This window comes from Vanessa cardui, chromosome 17 (assembly GCF_905220365.1).
Source record: "Vanessa cardui chromosome 17, ilVanCard2.1, whole genome shotgun sequence".
Classification (NCBI taxonomy): domain Eukaryota; kingdom Metazoa; phylum Arthropoda; class Insecta; order Lepidoptera; family Nymphalidae; genus Vanessa; species Vanessa cardui.
The window spans coordinates 13,530,785-13,545,137 of record NC_061139.1 but is presented as its reverse complement, the minus strand read 5'-3'; the positions used below and the strand labels follow the sequence as shown (position 1 = coordinate 13,545,137).

At 40.3% G+C, this 14,353-nt stretch overlaps 1 protein-coding gene across 1 annotated transcript; it reads right to left on the bottom strand.

Annotated features, from left to right (window-relative positions):
* Positions 1-5,782: 5,782 nt before the first annotated feature.
* On the bottom strand, positions 5,783-14,118 carry LOC124537074 (microsomal triacylglycerol transfer protein). Its single transcript, XM_047113788.1, has 11 exons — positions 13,716-14,118; positions 13,206-13,403; positions 13,030-13,128; positions 12,433-12,960; positions 7,993-8,174; positions 7,774-7,921; positions 7,532-7,696; positions 7,035-7,464; positions 6,801-6,955; positions 6,562-6,717; positions 5,783-6,492 (listed from the first exon to the last, which is right to left on the bottom strand). The coding sequence occupies exons 1-11, from the start codon at positions 13,962-13,964 to the stop codon at positions 5,944-5,946; spliced, it is 2,859 nt and encodes a 952-aa protein (XP_046969744.1). The 5' UTR covers positions 13,965-14,118; the 3' UTR covers positions 5,783-5,943.
* Between the last annotated feature and the right edge of the window lie 235 nt (positions 14,119-14,353).

The window sequence follows — 14,353 nt, the reverse complement described above, 5'->3', positions numbered from 1 at the left end:
AGAATTCAATCATAAGTTTTATGTCTTAAAGAATTTGCCTTGTATTCAAGATGGTTTAATCGGACAAGAATTTTTAACTAATTATAATTGTGTATTAATTTTCGAAAATAATACATTTACTTTAAATAGCTTCGACAAACCAATTACGCTCTCCTTAGGTTTAGGAAAATTAGGTAAAAATACATTTATAAAGGTACCTCCGAGGTGTGAAAAGTTTTTTCAAGTTGATTCTTATTTGAATGAATCGTGTGTTATATTTCACAGAGAATTGTGTGAATATAAGTGATATATTAGACTCACTTTCAGGAGCTATTTATTTTTCTCAATTAGATTTAACACAAGCTTATTATCATAAATAAAATGTTAACAAAAAGAAAAACCGACTTCAAACAAAACACTATTTTAAAACAAATAAAAATGCACTAAAAAGTAATAAAAATAATTGCATATTTAACATATTTTTGAGAGTCCTCCTAGGTAAAATGAAATGAAAAATATTAGACTACTTAAAAGTCGATTTACGATTACATCACTTATAGTACTTATAGTTATTGTTATATTTGGAGCCTGTGTCAGCCACGGGCACACGCCTCAACAATCAAAAGAAAGAAGCGATACGAGCCTCTTGATTGACTCAGTATAATATCGTATAGAGGTAAAGGTAATTTGTAAGAAACATATTTCTGAAAGTATTTTCGTATTGTTTTTTGATAGATATACATAGTATCGGGGTTGGCTGACACCGACTCCAAATATAGCAATCATTATAACTACGTTATATAATCGTAAATCGAGGACTATATAATAGGAGGACTCTCAAAAATATGTTAAATATGCAATTATTTTTATTACTTTTTAGTGCATTTTTATTTGTTTTAAAATAGTGTTTTGTTTGAAGTCGGTTTTTCTTTTTGTTAAAATTTTATTTATTTTTTGATTTTAAGTGAAGCTGATGCAGACTAACATTTTTTTTTTGTAATATGTATAGATTAAGGGGACTACAGGAGCTAATTGCCCTTGAGAATCACGCGCACACACTTACACTAACGACAAAAACGGCATGTCCCCCCGCGCACTACGCTTAGCGAGGCGGCGAGGTTACGCCTCAATATTCCAATAGATGGCGCCGAACCGCCGCGCGCCGCGCCGAGCGAAAGCGAAGCGAAGTCAATTCTATCAATTCTATCAATCATAGATTTCAGAAAAATAGACAGGACAACAGAATTATTTTAATTTCTTTGTGTCATTTAAAAAATTATGATAAAATTGAACTGAATTAATTAAACTTAAATTATTATTATTTTATGTACAAAAAATAGTTAATTTAAACATTTTTTTCTTTAATTTTTACTGTATCAATTCAATTAGTTGTAATACTAAATATCAAATCGTACCTATTTTTAAATTTTGTAAGTTTGTTAAGCGATTTATTAAATAAAATTGGAACTGTTCGTAATTTGTACACTGACAAAAAGCGTAGAGTTTGTTCGTTTTACTAATATCGGTACACAAAGAAAAAAAATTAAGTTAAAAAAGTCAGCATCAAAAAGTTACTATAAAAATAATATCGTCAAGTCGGTTTAGTAGAATTATTGGTTAACTCGGTCAATCACAGTGGGTTTAGTCATAAATCTCATAAAAATAGTTTGGATATTAGAATTATTTGTATTGTTTTTGACTGATATTTGAAATAAAACTGATTCAATTGAATTCAAATATTTTTATTTATTTTTGGTTTAACAAAAAAACAAATAAATTTCGTTTCAATTTTTTATTAAAATATTTTTTTTAATGATTCGTTCTGCGTCATTCGTTATTAAAATATCTTGGATACTTGCAATCAATATTTCACCCACTTTCACTGAAGCTACGAGCTAAAATTTTTCAATTGATACTATTTCCAATCTTTAAAAAATATTGAATTACGTATATGACACTTCTAAATATTTTAGTTCTTTGGTTCACAACAATTACATATTTCAAGATGGCCCAGTGGGTAGAACGCGCGCATCTTATTGCGGGTTCAAACCCAGGCAAGCACCACTAAATATTCTTGTGATGGGCTAATTTGTATTTATTTATTTTTTATTATTAAATTTAAGCCATACATAACTATATTTCCTATTATAAACAAAATTGATAAAATTAATCTCTAACGTAATAGACATAGCTTCCGTGTTATTTTTTTTCGATTTTCTTAATTCTGAAAAAATAAATGCATAGTTGTTAGGAATTAAATTTTAATAATTACAAAATATATATATATTTTTAAATATAGTCCTTGAAAAATAATAAAATTTTAGTTCAGAGTGCGGGGATCGAACCCGCACATTCTTCTTGGACTTGCTTGCATTGACCAAATACTCCATAGTGACTGTAAGAAATCTGTCGCAAAATCTGATTCTATGCGAACTAATTGCATTGTTTTTAATAAATGTTTCCAATAATCATTATTTATAATATATATATATATATATATATATATATATATATATATATATATTATAATATATATATGTTTACTAATTAAATACTCTTACCTTTTCATATTATCTTTCATATGTTCGGCTTTTTAATTTATATGAACGTTTTTTAGTTTTCTTCACAGATTGTACTTTATTTCCCATGTTTACAAAATTAAACTTTATAAAAAATAACTTAACAAAAAAATAAATGGCTAACTACAACTAGACTATTTTAACTTAATATATTTATTTACATAAAAGAATAATATTCGACAATTAATTTACAATTAAAATTACACAAAAATAAAATCTACGAGATTTTATTCGCAACGATGCGGTGAAAAGAGCGACACGTCTGTATAGCAACAGGCCTCGGCCGGCAGTGTCTGTACGAGGCGCTCACGCACACATGCTTACGCATTTTGGTCGAAAATAAGAAAATCTGATTTAAAAAAAATCTATTGATTTTACTAAATAATTAAGATAATAAATTTTTAGTATATTGTTTGTAGAATAATCTGACAAAAGACCAAAATTATTGAAGGTATATAAGTGTAGTTAAAAAACAAAAAAAGACTTTTTTAGAGGTAACTTTGCGATTTTTTTCTATCGTACCAAATTCATTACATCATGTTTTCAGCACAATTAATAACTAGCATCTATCCTGAAGATTAACATATATTTTTTTCATTTCGTTTATTGCATTGGATTATATCCTTTTTGGCATTTTAAAACTTGCATTTAGCTCATGTAGTCCCCTTAAGCGTGCCGTTTATATAAATCAGAAACTACTTCGGGGACAGCTGTTCCGTCAATACATATGTAGTATAAAACAAAGTCGCTTTCTCTGTTCCTATATCTTTAAAACTACGCAACGGATTTTGCTGTGGTTTTTTTTAATAGATAGTGTAATTCAAGGGGAAGGTTTGTGTATATAATAAATGAACAATATAGTAAAGAAACACTGACAATTTTAGAAGTTTGCAATGTGATGTCGTAAATAAACAAATTCTTTAGTATATTTAGTATTAGTTTTGCACCCGTGAGAAGTCGGGGCGGGTCGCTAGTTGATTATAATATTCGATTATGACAATTACATGAACATAACCACGTTACGGAAGGTGATTTAAATATCCAAGTAACTCATAAATAAGAGATTCGACCGAGTATTGCAAACGTGCTCCTCAGAATTGTTCCGTTCCCTCCCGTTCCCTTAATTTGTCATGGATCCTATACTCAGAACCTTACCAAACTTTCACCAAACTACCCTTAAAGTATGTCCTTTATAATTTTAAAAGAATCATCAAAATTGTGCCAACCAGTTTTGAGTTATTCACCTATTTATCGCGCACATACATAATGCAAATTTAAGACTTATGTCGTTTTCATACGGATACCATCATCGGAAAAAATATAAAATGGGACCCCACGGGAAGCACTACCTTTCAAACAAAAAAAAATTATCAAAATCGGTCCACCCAGTAAAAAGTTATGAGGTAACAAACATAAAAAAAAAATACAGACGAATTGCTAACCTCCTCCTTTTTAAAGTCGGTTGAAAATCAAACGACACCGTTTGGCCAGTATCAAATGACCCGTATGCCTATGGGTTTGAAAACCAGCCCTGTTTCATTTTCACGCTTAATGACAGTAGCAATGTCGGGACTTAATTACGGTAAATGTTTTGTATATTTGGATAATTTAATTTGTTTCGGAAGAAATTTCAAAAGTCATAATATAAATTTGTTAGATATTTGATGTAATTATAATTATTATCTCTTGTCAATGGACCTACCAAATTTAAATAAATCTTATCAAAAGCTGAATTTCCACAGTCCGCTATGGTCATAGGTTCTTTTATGGTATTTAAATATTGACAACGTTAACATTTACTACATTTTTTTACAAAAAACTTAACATCATGCTCTAATCCTAGCCAAAAATATTTTTTACGAATGTTATTTAACATAATTACGTCTTATTCCTGCGTGTCTGGAAGGATCTGTCATATTGTATAAAAATATTAAGGGTCTATGATCCGTTTCTATAATGAATTTTCGTTCATAGAGATACGGTCTAAAATATTTAACAGACCAAACAATCGCTAAAAGCTCTTTCTCAATCGTTGGATACCTACGTTGAACTTTATTTAAACTACGACTGGCGTAAGCTATTGGTTTACGATCAGCATTACCTACATAAAATCGAACCTATTGCATACCCTGAGGCGTCTGTCTGTAATATAAATGTGTTATTATAATCGAAAATAGGATATTGTAATATTGGAGGGCTCATTAACATAAACAAGGAGACTTAGTATTGGTTGAAAATGAAAATATTAGCAAACTTGATCCATTATATTTAGGCCCATATACAGTTGTTAAAGATTTATCACCGAATGTTGTAATTTTAGTCAATGGTAAAGAAAAAACTGTTCATAAAAATAGAACAAGACTTTATGTTGAATGATCATTAAATTTATTGTTTATTAAGATTTGTGATTATGACTGTACCTAAGTACATATTATGATATTTGATATTACATTTCAGCACTGCATTATTATACCTTAGTTTACATATTTGTTTTATTTTGTTTAATTATTATTATGTTCAATTTTATTTTACTTTTTCATATTGTATTTTTTTGATAAAAAAAATGTTAATGTGTCCAAGAGTTTTTTTTTGTTTGGTAGAGCATGTAGTGTAGTATATAAGCAGATGACACATGGTGTTAAGGACCAGTAATAAATTTGACTAGATTTTGTTACTTAATAAAAATCAATGCTAATTTTTTACTTACCATCTTTTAAATTACGAGACAACAAGATTTGACAGCATATCGCAAAACTATGATATTAATATACCAATATATTTATTTTATTTTTTACATGGCATGAGTAACATGACATTTATTAACATAAGAATTAATAACATTAAATGCTTGAATATATATGTCGCAGCCAACTGGTTAAATCAGCCAGCTATTAAGCAGCTAGCCGCTTAATTAAACGCCGGCTCCTAGTAAAGAGCTCAACTTCAGTCAGCCATTTAGTTGAACAAAACGTCCAACCACTTGGCTGAACGTAATAACGCCGTCTCGTTTAAAACACGTCCATTTTGAATAAAGGTTTTTGACTTTGATTTTGAATGTGAAAGTAGGATGACATTTTGATATAATTTGAGCGAAGAAAGGGAAATAATGAAGCAAGCTGTTACAACGTCGAGGACGCAAAACCTAAGACACTAACACGAACTTTATGAGAACGAGAAAAAAAAGAAAATCAAGAACAAGGTAGGAATTAAATCAAACAATAAAAAACATTTTAATCTGATTTTATATAAAAAAGAAAAGTAAATAACAATATTTATTTCATTTATCCCCTTACAACATAATCTCACGAATTAGTGCCAAGTTTTTAAATAAATATTACAAATGCTTCTATTCGACTTATTTATAAAGTATCAACAGCGGCGCCGCCTACTCGGCCGCGGCGCCCAGCGCGCGGCAGCTGGCGTCGTTGGGCGCGCCCAGCGCCAGCGTGCGCCCGCCCGCCGCCCAGCGCCGCCGCGCCGCGCGCCGCACGCCCCGGACCCCGCGCCCCGCCCCCGCCCCCGCGCCCGCCTGCCGCAGCGCCACGGCCGCGCGGCGCTCGTGCTCGGCCACGTCCACGCGCACGCACAGCTGCACGCCGTCGTAGAAGTCGAGGTCGGCGGAGATGCTCAGCCGCGGCTCCGCCTCGTCCGCCGCCTCGGCCGCCAGCGCGCCCCACGCCGTGTGCACGCGCGCCGCGCCCTCCGCTACCACCGCCCCGCGCAGCTCCAGCTGCGAGCGCGCGCTGCGCGACCACAGCGACACCTGCGCCTGCGCGTCCAGCGCCAGCGACACCAGCGCCTCGTGCCTGTACGTCAGCGGCGCCCCCCCGAGCAGCGGCAGCGCCACCTCCGCGCCGCCCACCGGGCGCAGGGCGCGCAGCACGGGCGTCGGCTCGCTGCCGGTGCCCGCCCACACGTGCCCCAGCAGCTCCGCCTGGGACGAAACTTTCCAGTGAGTGCGGGCCGGTCCGTGCGGACGGAGAGGGAGCGCGGCGTGACCGACCTGCCCAGAGAACAGCGTGAACGTGTGCGCCCGCAGGCCCCCGACGCCCAGCGCGAGACCGCCACTCGTCGCCTCCGTCTCGCCCTCCTCCTCACTCGAAGATTCCTTCGTCGAGTCTCCGGCGAACGCTTCCAGTCCTCGGGTCCAGATCTCGACCTAGAGTATTCATCTCGCGTTTTATTTAGGAAATTCCTGAATAAATATCGAACGATACTCTACGACGGACGGGCGACACTGACGCTCAGGGTGTCGTCGGTGACGTTGGCGGGCGACAGCGCCAGCAGGCGCACGCGGCCGCGCCGCAGCAGCCCGCCGCGCGCCAGCTGCACGGACTCCAGCTGCGCGCGCCAGCCGCCGCCCGCGCCCACCTCGCGCACCAGCACCGACGACGTTCCTGAGCGACCGAATGTTACTAACTAGTACAAAAGACGATGAGAAGATCGATTCAATTCAACATTTGCAGAAGTACCGACCGGCCAGAGCTTGTGCGTCCCATCCTCGCAGCCGAAGCGGCAGCATGCGGATCAGCTTGCGGACGTGCTCGTGGTCGACGGCGAGCGCGCGCAGGCGCTGCCACGCGAGGCGCAGCAGCTCGGGGGGCGCGCGCTCGTGCAGCGCCAGCAGCGTGCGCGGCAGGCTGAAGGGCGCCACGGCGCTGCAGCGCAGCAGCAGGTCGAGCGCCGCGGCGCGCACCTCCAGGGCGCGGGCGTCCAGCGCCAGGCGCTCCAGGCGCAGCACGCGCTCCGGCGTGGCCAGCGTCGCCGCCACGCCCTCCAGCGCGTCCAGCGCCGCCAGCGCCGCGGGCCCGGCGCCGCGCTCGGCGTGCTCCAGCAGCGACTCCACCGTGTCGTCGCGGCGCAAGTTGCCGAGCGCGTGGATCCTCACCCGGCGACACTCGTCGTCCTGGAAGCGAACGAAACGTCAGCGGGCGCGGCGTCGCAGGCGGCGGTATCGGGAGCGACGCGGTCACCTTGCACTTGGCGAGGCTCCGGGCGAGCGAGTCGCGCACGACGGCCGCGACGGGCTCGGCCGGCAGGCGCGAGGCGGCGGCGGCGGCCGCCAGCAGCGCGCTCTCGACTATACTCGGGTCGGTCACCTCCTCGGCCGCCCGGAGGACGTCCTCGATCACGGACCCCTGCGAGATTCGATCGGTCAATCGGGGGGAGGGTCGCAACGTTTCGACTGAGCGAAGTCACCGGAGGAGGTGGCCACCTGCGGGTGCGGCGCGAGGGCGAGCGCGGCGAGGTAGAGGCGCGCGAGGTGCGGCGTCACGTCGGGCGAGCGCAGCCGCAGGAAGGGCGCGACGGCCGCGTGCGTGGCCGCCGAGCCCACGAGCCCGAGCGCCTCGCAGAGTGTCTCCCTGGAACGACACGGCCGCTCGGTCAGCTGCCCACGCGGCGGCGGGCGGCGGCGGCGGCGGCGGATACGCACAGCAGGTCGGGCTCGGCGTGGTCGTGCAGCAGCGCGGCGAGCGGCGCGGCGGGCGCGCGTCGCAGGGCGCGCAGCAGGCGCAGCGCCGCCCGCGCGCCGCGCGCGTCCCCGCCCGCGCCCGCGCCCGCGCCGCGCGCCTCCCGCGCCGCCTGCAGCGCCGGCTCCAAGTCGGCGTCCGCGCCCTGGGGAGATGGTAAGCGTGACACTATTGACACGTTTTTTTTCAGTTATTGGTATATTTGGAGTCGGTGTCAGCCAATAAAACCCTACAGTATATCTATCAAAAAAAAAAATACGAGAATACTTTAACAAATATGTTTTTTACAAATTACCTTCAAGGGGCTCGTATCGCTCAATCAAGGGGCTCGTATCGCTTCTTTCTTTTGATTGTTGGGGCAAGGGCACCGTGGCTGACACCGACTCCAAATATAACAATAATTATAACTACATGATATAATCGTTAATCGACTTTTAAGTAGTCTAATATTTTTCATTTCATTTAACTTAGGAAGACTCTAAAAATATGTTGAATACGCAATTATTTTTATTACTTTTTCGTGCATATTCATTTGTTTTAAAATAGTGTTTTGTTTGAAGTCGGTTTTTCTTTTTGTTAAAATTTTATTTATTTTTTGATTTTAAGTGAAGCTGATGTTGAGTAACTAATTATTTTTAATATGGATAGATTAAGCGTTCCGTTTATATGAGTCAGAAACTACTTCGAGGACAATTTCAAAGGAAACTTGCGAATAAAGCAAAAATAGACTTTCGAAAATGCTCATTTAATACGTCACGCGGCGTAAACTACAAGGATCCCTCAAAAGAGCTGTAATCGAACTCAGCAAAAAAACTTTGAAAAAGACCAACTATATTTCGTACATCATATGACATCACATCACATACAAAAAATTTGATTAAAGATAGTAAGAAATTCTGCCCCATATCGCACCCTAACTGCGAGCCGTATAGGAGTTCCATCACTACATAGTATAAAACAAAGTCGCTTTCTCTGTCCCTATATCTTTAAATCTACGCAACGGATTTTGATGCGGTTTTTTTTAAAAGATAGTGTGATTCAAGGGGAAGGTTTGTGTATATAATACATGAACAATATAGTAAAGAAACACTGATAATTTTAGAAGTTTGCGATGTGATGTCGTATATAAACAAATTCTGTAGTATATTTAGTATCAGTATTGCACCCGTGCGAAGCCGGGGTGGGTAGCTAGTTGATTATAATATTTGACTATGATAATTACATAAACATAACCACATTACGGAAGGTGACTCAAATATCCAAATAACCTATAAATAAAAGATTCGACCGAGTATCGCTAACGTGCTCCTCAGAATTGTTCCGTTCCCTTCCGTTCCGTTACTTTGTCATGGATCCTGTGCTCAGAACCTTACCAAACTTTCACCAAATTACCCTAGAAGTATATATTTTATAATAAGAAAAGAATTTTCAAAATTGGTTAACGTGATTTTCAGTTATTCACCTACTTGTCGCGCATATACATAAGGCAAATTTAAGACTTATGTCGTTTTTCGGAAAAAAAAATAAAAAAAAATGGGACCCCACGGGAAGCACTACCTTTCAAACAAAAAAAAAATTATCAAAATCGGTCCACCCAGTAAAAAGTTATGAGGTAACAAACATAAAAAAAAAAAAAAAAATACAGACGAATTGATAACCTCCTTTTGGAAGTCGGTTGAAAATAAACTTTACCACCACCGAAGCAAACTACCACCGGTTCGGAAAATAGATTCTACCAAGAAGAACCGGCAAGAAACTCACTAGTTACTCGTCTTCAATATTTAAAAAAATACCGTCATGTTAGTTAATACACTTATTTAAATTAATATATCCTGCCTGGAAGTCAACAGGTAATGGAGAATGTTCACTAATATTGATTATTAGCACTCTATATTGTCTGTCAAAAGTAAAAAATAATAGTGAAAGAATTAATTCGATACGTCAATTAGTTTCCGAGTTATAAGTAAAACAAGTTGTAACGCACGACGCGGGCTGCCGGTGACGGTGTGACGTCATTGTACAACGCGCTCAGTCTGGCTCACTCGGGCCGCCCGCGATTGCGCGCCCGCGTCGTCGATATTATACCTAAATACTTTTAAAAATTTCCAATACAAATACAAGGAAATCATGTGTTGTGCTTAAATGTAAAAATACAACTACCAATTCACCGGAAAAGTTGTTTTTTAAAGTTCCAAAAGATGTTAAAACGCGAAAAATTGATAAAAGCTATGAAGCGATTAGATCGATTACAATAGCGTATTCATGGGATAGCCCGTCGCAGAGCTCGATACCATCAAACATGTATTTCTCATCTATATCATGCACTACCCGAGGAGGGCTATAAGAAAGGACAAGGAACAAACACAATCTTGTTACTCCTGTTACTCGACTGCATAGAGTCAGTAACTCTTTTGTGGGGCAATGTATACGCTTCTACATCAGGATCCCAGAAAGCGTTCAAAATGCTTCTGTTGCCAAATTTAAAAAAATTGTTAAGGAACGCTTGTGTGCAAAAGGTTACTATACAATTAGCGAGTTTATGTTTGATAGCACACCTTGGGAATGAAACGATCGCCTCCTGGCTATTTCTAATCATATACTACTATGTATCTTATTAATTTGACAAAAAAAAAAATAACAAAAAAAAGACCCGCTGAGTTTCTTTCGCCGGTTCTTCTCAGGTCAGGGTGTTCCTTTTTCCGAACCGGTGGTAGTGTTTATTTGACAATCAATAAGTAAGTGTAATGCTTCTATATTGAATAAAGGAATTTGAGTTTGAGTTTGAGTTTGGACGACCTACGGTCCACAAAGTAGACGAGGCGATGGAGGCAATTTATTCCTTTCTGAAAGAAAACTCCAACTAATGTCAGTTTTCTATTAGCGAGTTAATGTTCGTTCCTGACATCAGAACGGTTAAAAAACATTTGCAAGAGAAGTATGGAGACGACATTCTCATAATAGAAAAGCAAGGGCGTAATTGCATGGTGTGCTTTCAAAATACTCTTTGCGAAATGGTACGAAGAAAAAAAAGGATAATCACGAAGAAATATTCAGAGTTATTATTGAAGGTCCTGCGATAATCCTTCACGGAAAGACGAAAAACGTGTGACAAAAATGACCACGTGTAGTTATAATTTTTTGTAATTATTACCAATTTGTAGGTCGGAACACACTCTTTAAGTTTCATTACAGCCTGGAAGTCAACAGGTATTAATTCCAAGCTTTTTTATCATCTACAAAATCTTGTATCGAATAATATGCCTTTTTTACCAAGGTTTTTTTTATACACGATTTGAATTTACGAAACGGCAAAGTTAAAAATGTCTGCGGAATTTTAGTATAGAAACGGATACTTGCTCGAAAAAGATTTATTGACTTTACGGAGTCGGAGACTTGGCGTTATAAGCTTACCCTTACTCTTACTCCTAGTGCACATACAATGATATCACATTATCAAAGTGATCTATGTTACTGTGAATATACATGATATAGTTGTAAATATATTGCGACGCAACAGTGAGTACTGTTTAAAAATCCCGAAGAAAGTCTCTAGCTCCAAGATTATAAATAAACCGGATTGCTTTTTTAAAATAAAGATAGATTCAATATCTGCAACGTTACCCCAAAGTAATATGCCATATGACATAATACTGTGAAAATAGCCAAAATAAACTAAACGAGCGGTATCAATATCAGTTAGTTGTCTAACTTTTCTAACCGCGTATGCTGCGGAGCTGAGTCTTCCTGTTAGGGATGATAAATGGGGACTCCACTGAAGTCTGGAATGCAATTCTATTCCCAAGAACACGGTAGTAGCCTTTCTAACGTTGGGTAGGGTAAAAACGACACATTTTGTTTTTTGAGCATTCAAAACCAAATTATTTACTTTAAACCAATCGTGTATCTGTGATAATGCACCGTTCACATCGTCATAGTCAGTTTTTTTCCTGTCGTCAGGTCAATCAGTCAAAATCAAAACAATTTTTTTAATCAAAAGCAACAGAATTTACATTGGTCAATGAAAACTAAACTCACAAAAATATGAATAAAATATAACTTCGTACTGTATAACACTCTGTATGACTGTGATTAAAACCAATCGACACGTCCCTGCATAGAGGCGCAGTCAGGCATGAGCAGCGTCTCGATACAGAATTACTATCAATTATTTACCCTCGGCAAATTGCTGATTTACTTGATATGTATCACGTAATGTATTTAAACATAATTATATCATATTTCGATGATACTCATTATCATTTATAACGAAGTTTATGTTTAAACAAGCGTATATAATGACCTCACGAGCATGCGTTAGAAACATTATCAATAACCTCGGGTCGCGTGCGACTCGCTCCGAGGCACCGACGACTACAATAAACATGTCATATTTGGGAGAGAACTCGGTAATCGGCGGCGGCGATAAGTCGGCGTCCGCCCGCCGTCCGGAGCGAGCCGCGACTCGCGATAACGACCAGCGGAGGGATCGGAGCCGCCCGCGAGCGCGCGTGACGTGGCCTAGCGTGTCCGCCGTCGCCGGCGCACTCCGCGGCGGAGCGAAACGAGGCCCGAGATCGCGTTCCTTCCAAATATGGCAGTCCCGCCACGTGCCGACGGGCCGACCGAGGACTCACCCCCGAGGCGGCGGGCGGCGGCGCGGCGAGCGCGGCGGGCGCCAGCGCGGCGGGCAGCGCGGCCAGCGCGGCGGGCTGGTCGGCGGCGCGCGCGGCGGCGGCGGGCGCGGGGGGCGCGGGGTGCGCTCGGCGCGCGCGCAGCCACACGCGCGCCTTGAGCGCGGCCATCTCGTGCAGCTCCTCGGCGTGCAGCTCGTCCAGCGCGTCCAGCGCGGCGCTCAGCGTGTAGCGCGTGAGGCGCCGCGACTGCACCGCGTCGTGGCCGCCCGCCGGCCACTCGGGCGCTCTGCATCGCCGCTGTAGAAATTTAGGACCCCATTAGCGCTGTAGACTTACGTATTAACATTTTCGATGATCCGGTAGTACCTTAATCTTTCTGATGACTTGCATAGACAGGGACTCGTACACCACGTCGCAGATTCCAGATATATCTGTTTCCTGCCGCTCTCCATCGAATGCTTGTATCTGAAAATTGTGATGTATCGCTCCTTACTCGTTCTATTTTGGACTGATTATGGTTTTAAAAAAAATTTATTGTATACCTGAAATAAACTGAGTAGTGATCTTTTGAAATTCTGAATATCTATTAACTCATTTGCATCCAAATAGGCGGTCTGGATGAGTCCGTGCTTCCAGTGAGCATAGAAAGTGGAATGAGAGTATGTATCCCAGATGGACTTCACGGGCATATACTCAGCGCTGATGTGTTTACCTCTTGACAGCAATTGAGGAGACACTAGCTGCAATAAATAACATTAATTTACAATTCCAAACAGTGAGATCACATAAAAAATAATATTTTGTAAGTGAGCAGTTCCAGCACTTTTTAATGTAAAATAGAATACTACTATTTTCATAAAATCTATGTATTAGAATTTTTAATAATACTTATTTCAATTTAACAGAATCACATTAGATTTTGAAAATATATCATTTTTAATATGAGTACAAATACTATATACATTTAATTTAGAATATTTATAACTAAGTTTTCAAGGCCTACTCCTAACTTAAAGAATTAAAAAAATTCCATTTGATTCCATTATACCGACCTCAAACTTAAGCAAGAATTCGGATTCAGAATCGGTCCACACAGGGTACACGTTAAGAGCGGTCTTCACTTTGTAGCTGATCTCTTTGTCCCTTCGGGAAACTTCGTTTAGGAGCACCGTCATATCGACATTATAGGATACCGGCGTCTGGAACAACCTTATTTCGCCATAGTCCGCCCGGTTCACTGACGAACAAACTCCAAAATGCACTAAATAGATACAAGCTAAACGTATTATATGCCATTTCATTTTGGTGAAAATAACAAAAACATCTAAATTTTTAAAACAAATAATGGCGCCATTAATTTTATAAAAGTTTAATAAGAGTTGATAAAGTTAACTTCTGTCAACTTCAACAGACACCCACACACTCTCACTATTTATGACATACTAAATATTTAAATAGAAGTTGCTTGCTGTCATTTCAAATTCAGTGTTGCCATGCAATATAAATATTATTTTAGCGTCAAAAAGTTAACATTTGCTTGGTTTAAGTTTAAAGCGCAATTTAATTGTTTTTCTTCGTTGTGCGAATGAACTTTGGAAAAATACTTCTTTAAATTTTTATACTAACTATAAGTCCTGTTCTCTGTTTTGTACGCTTTGAATTAATTGTTTTGTTAAGAAATAATTGCAAA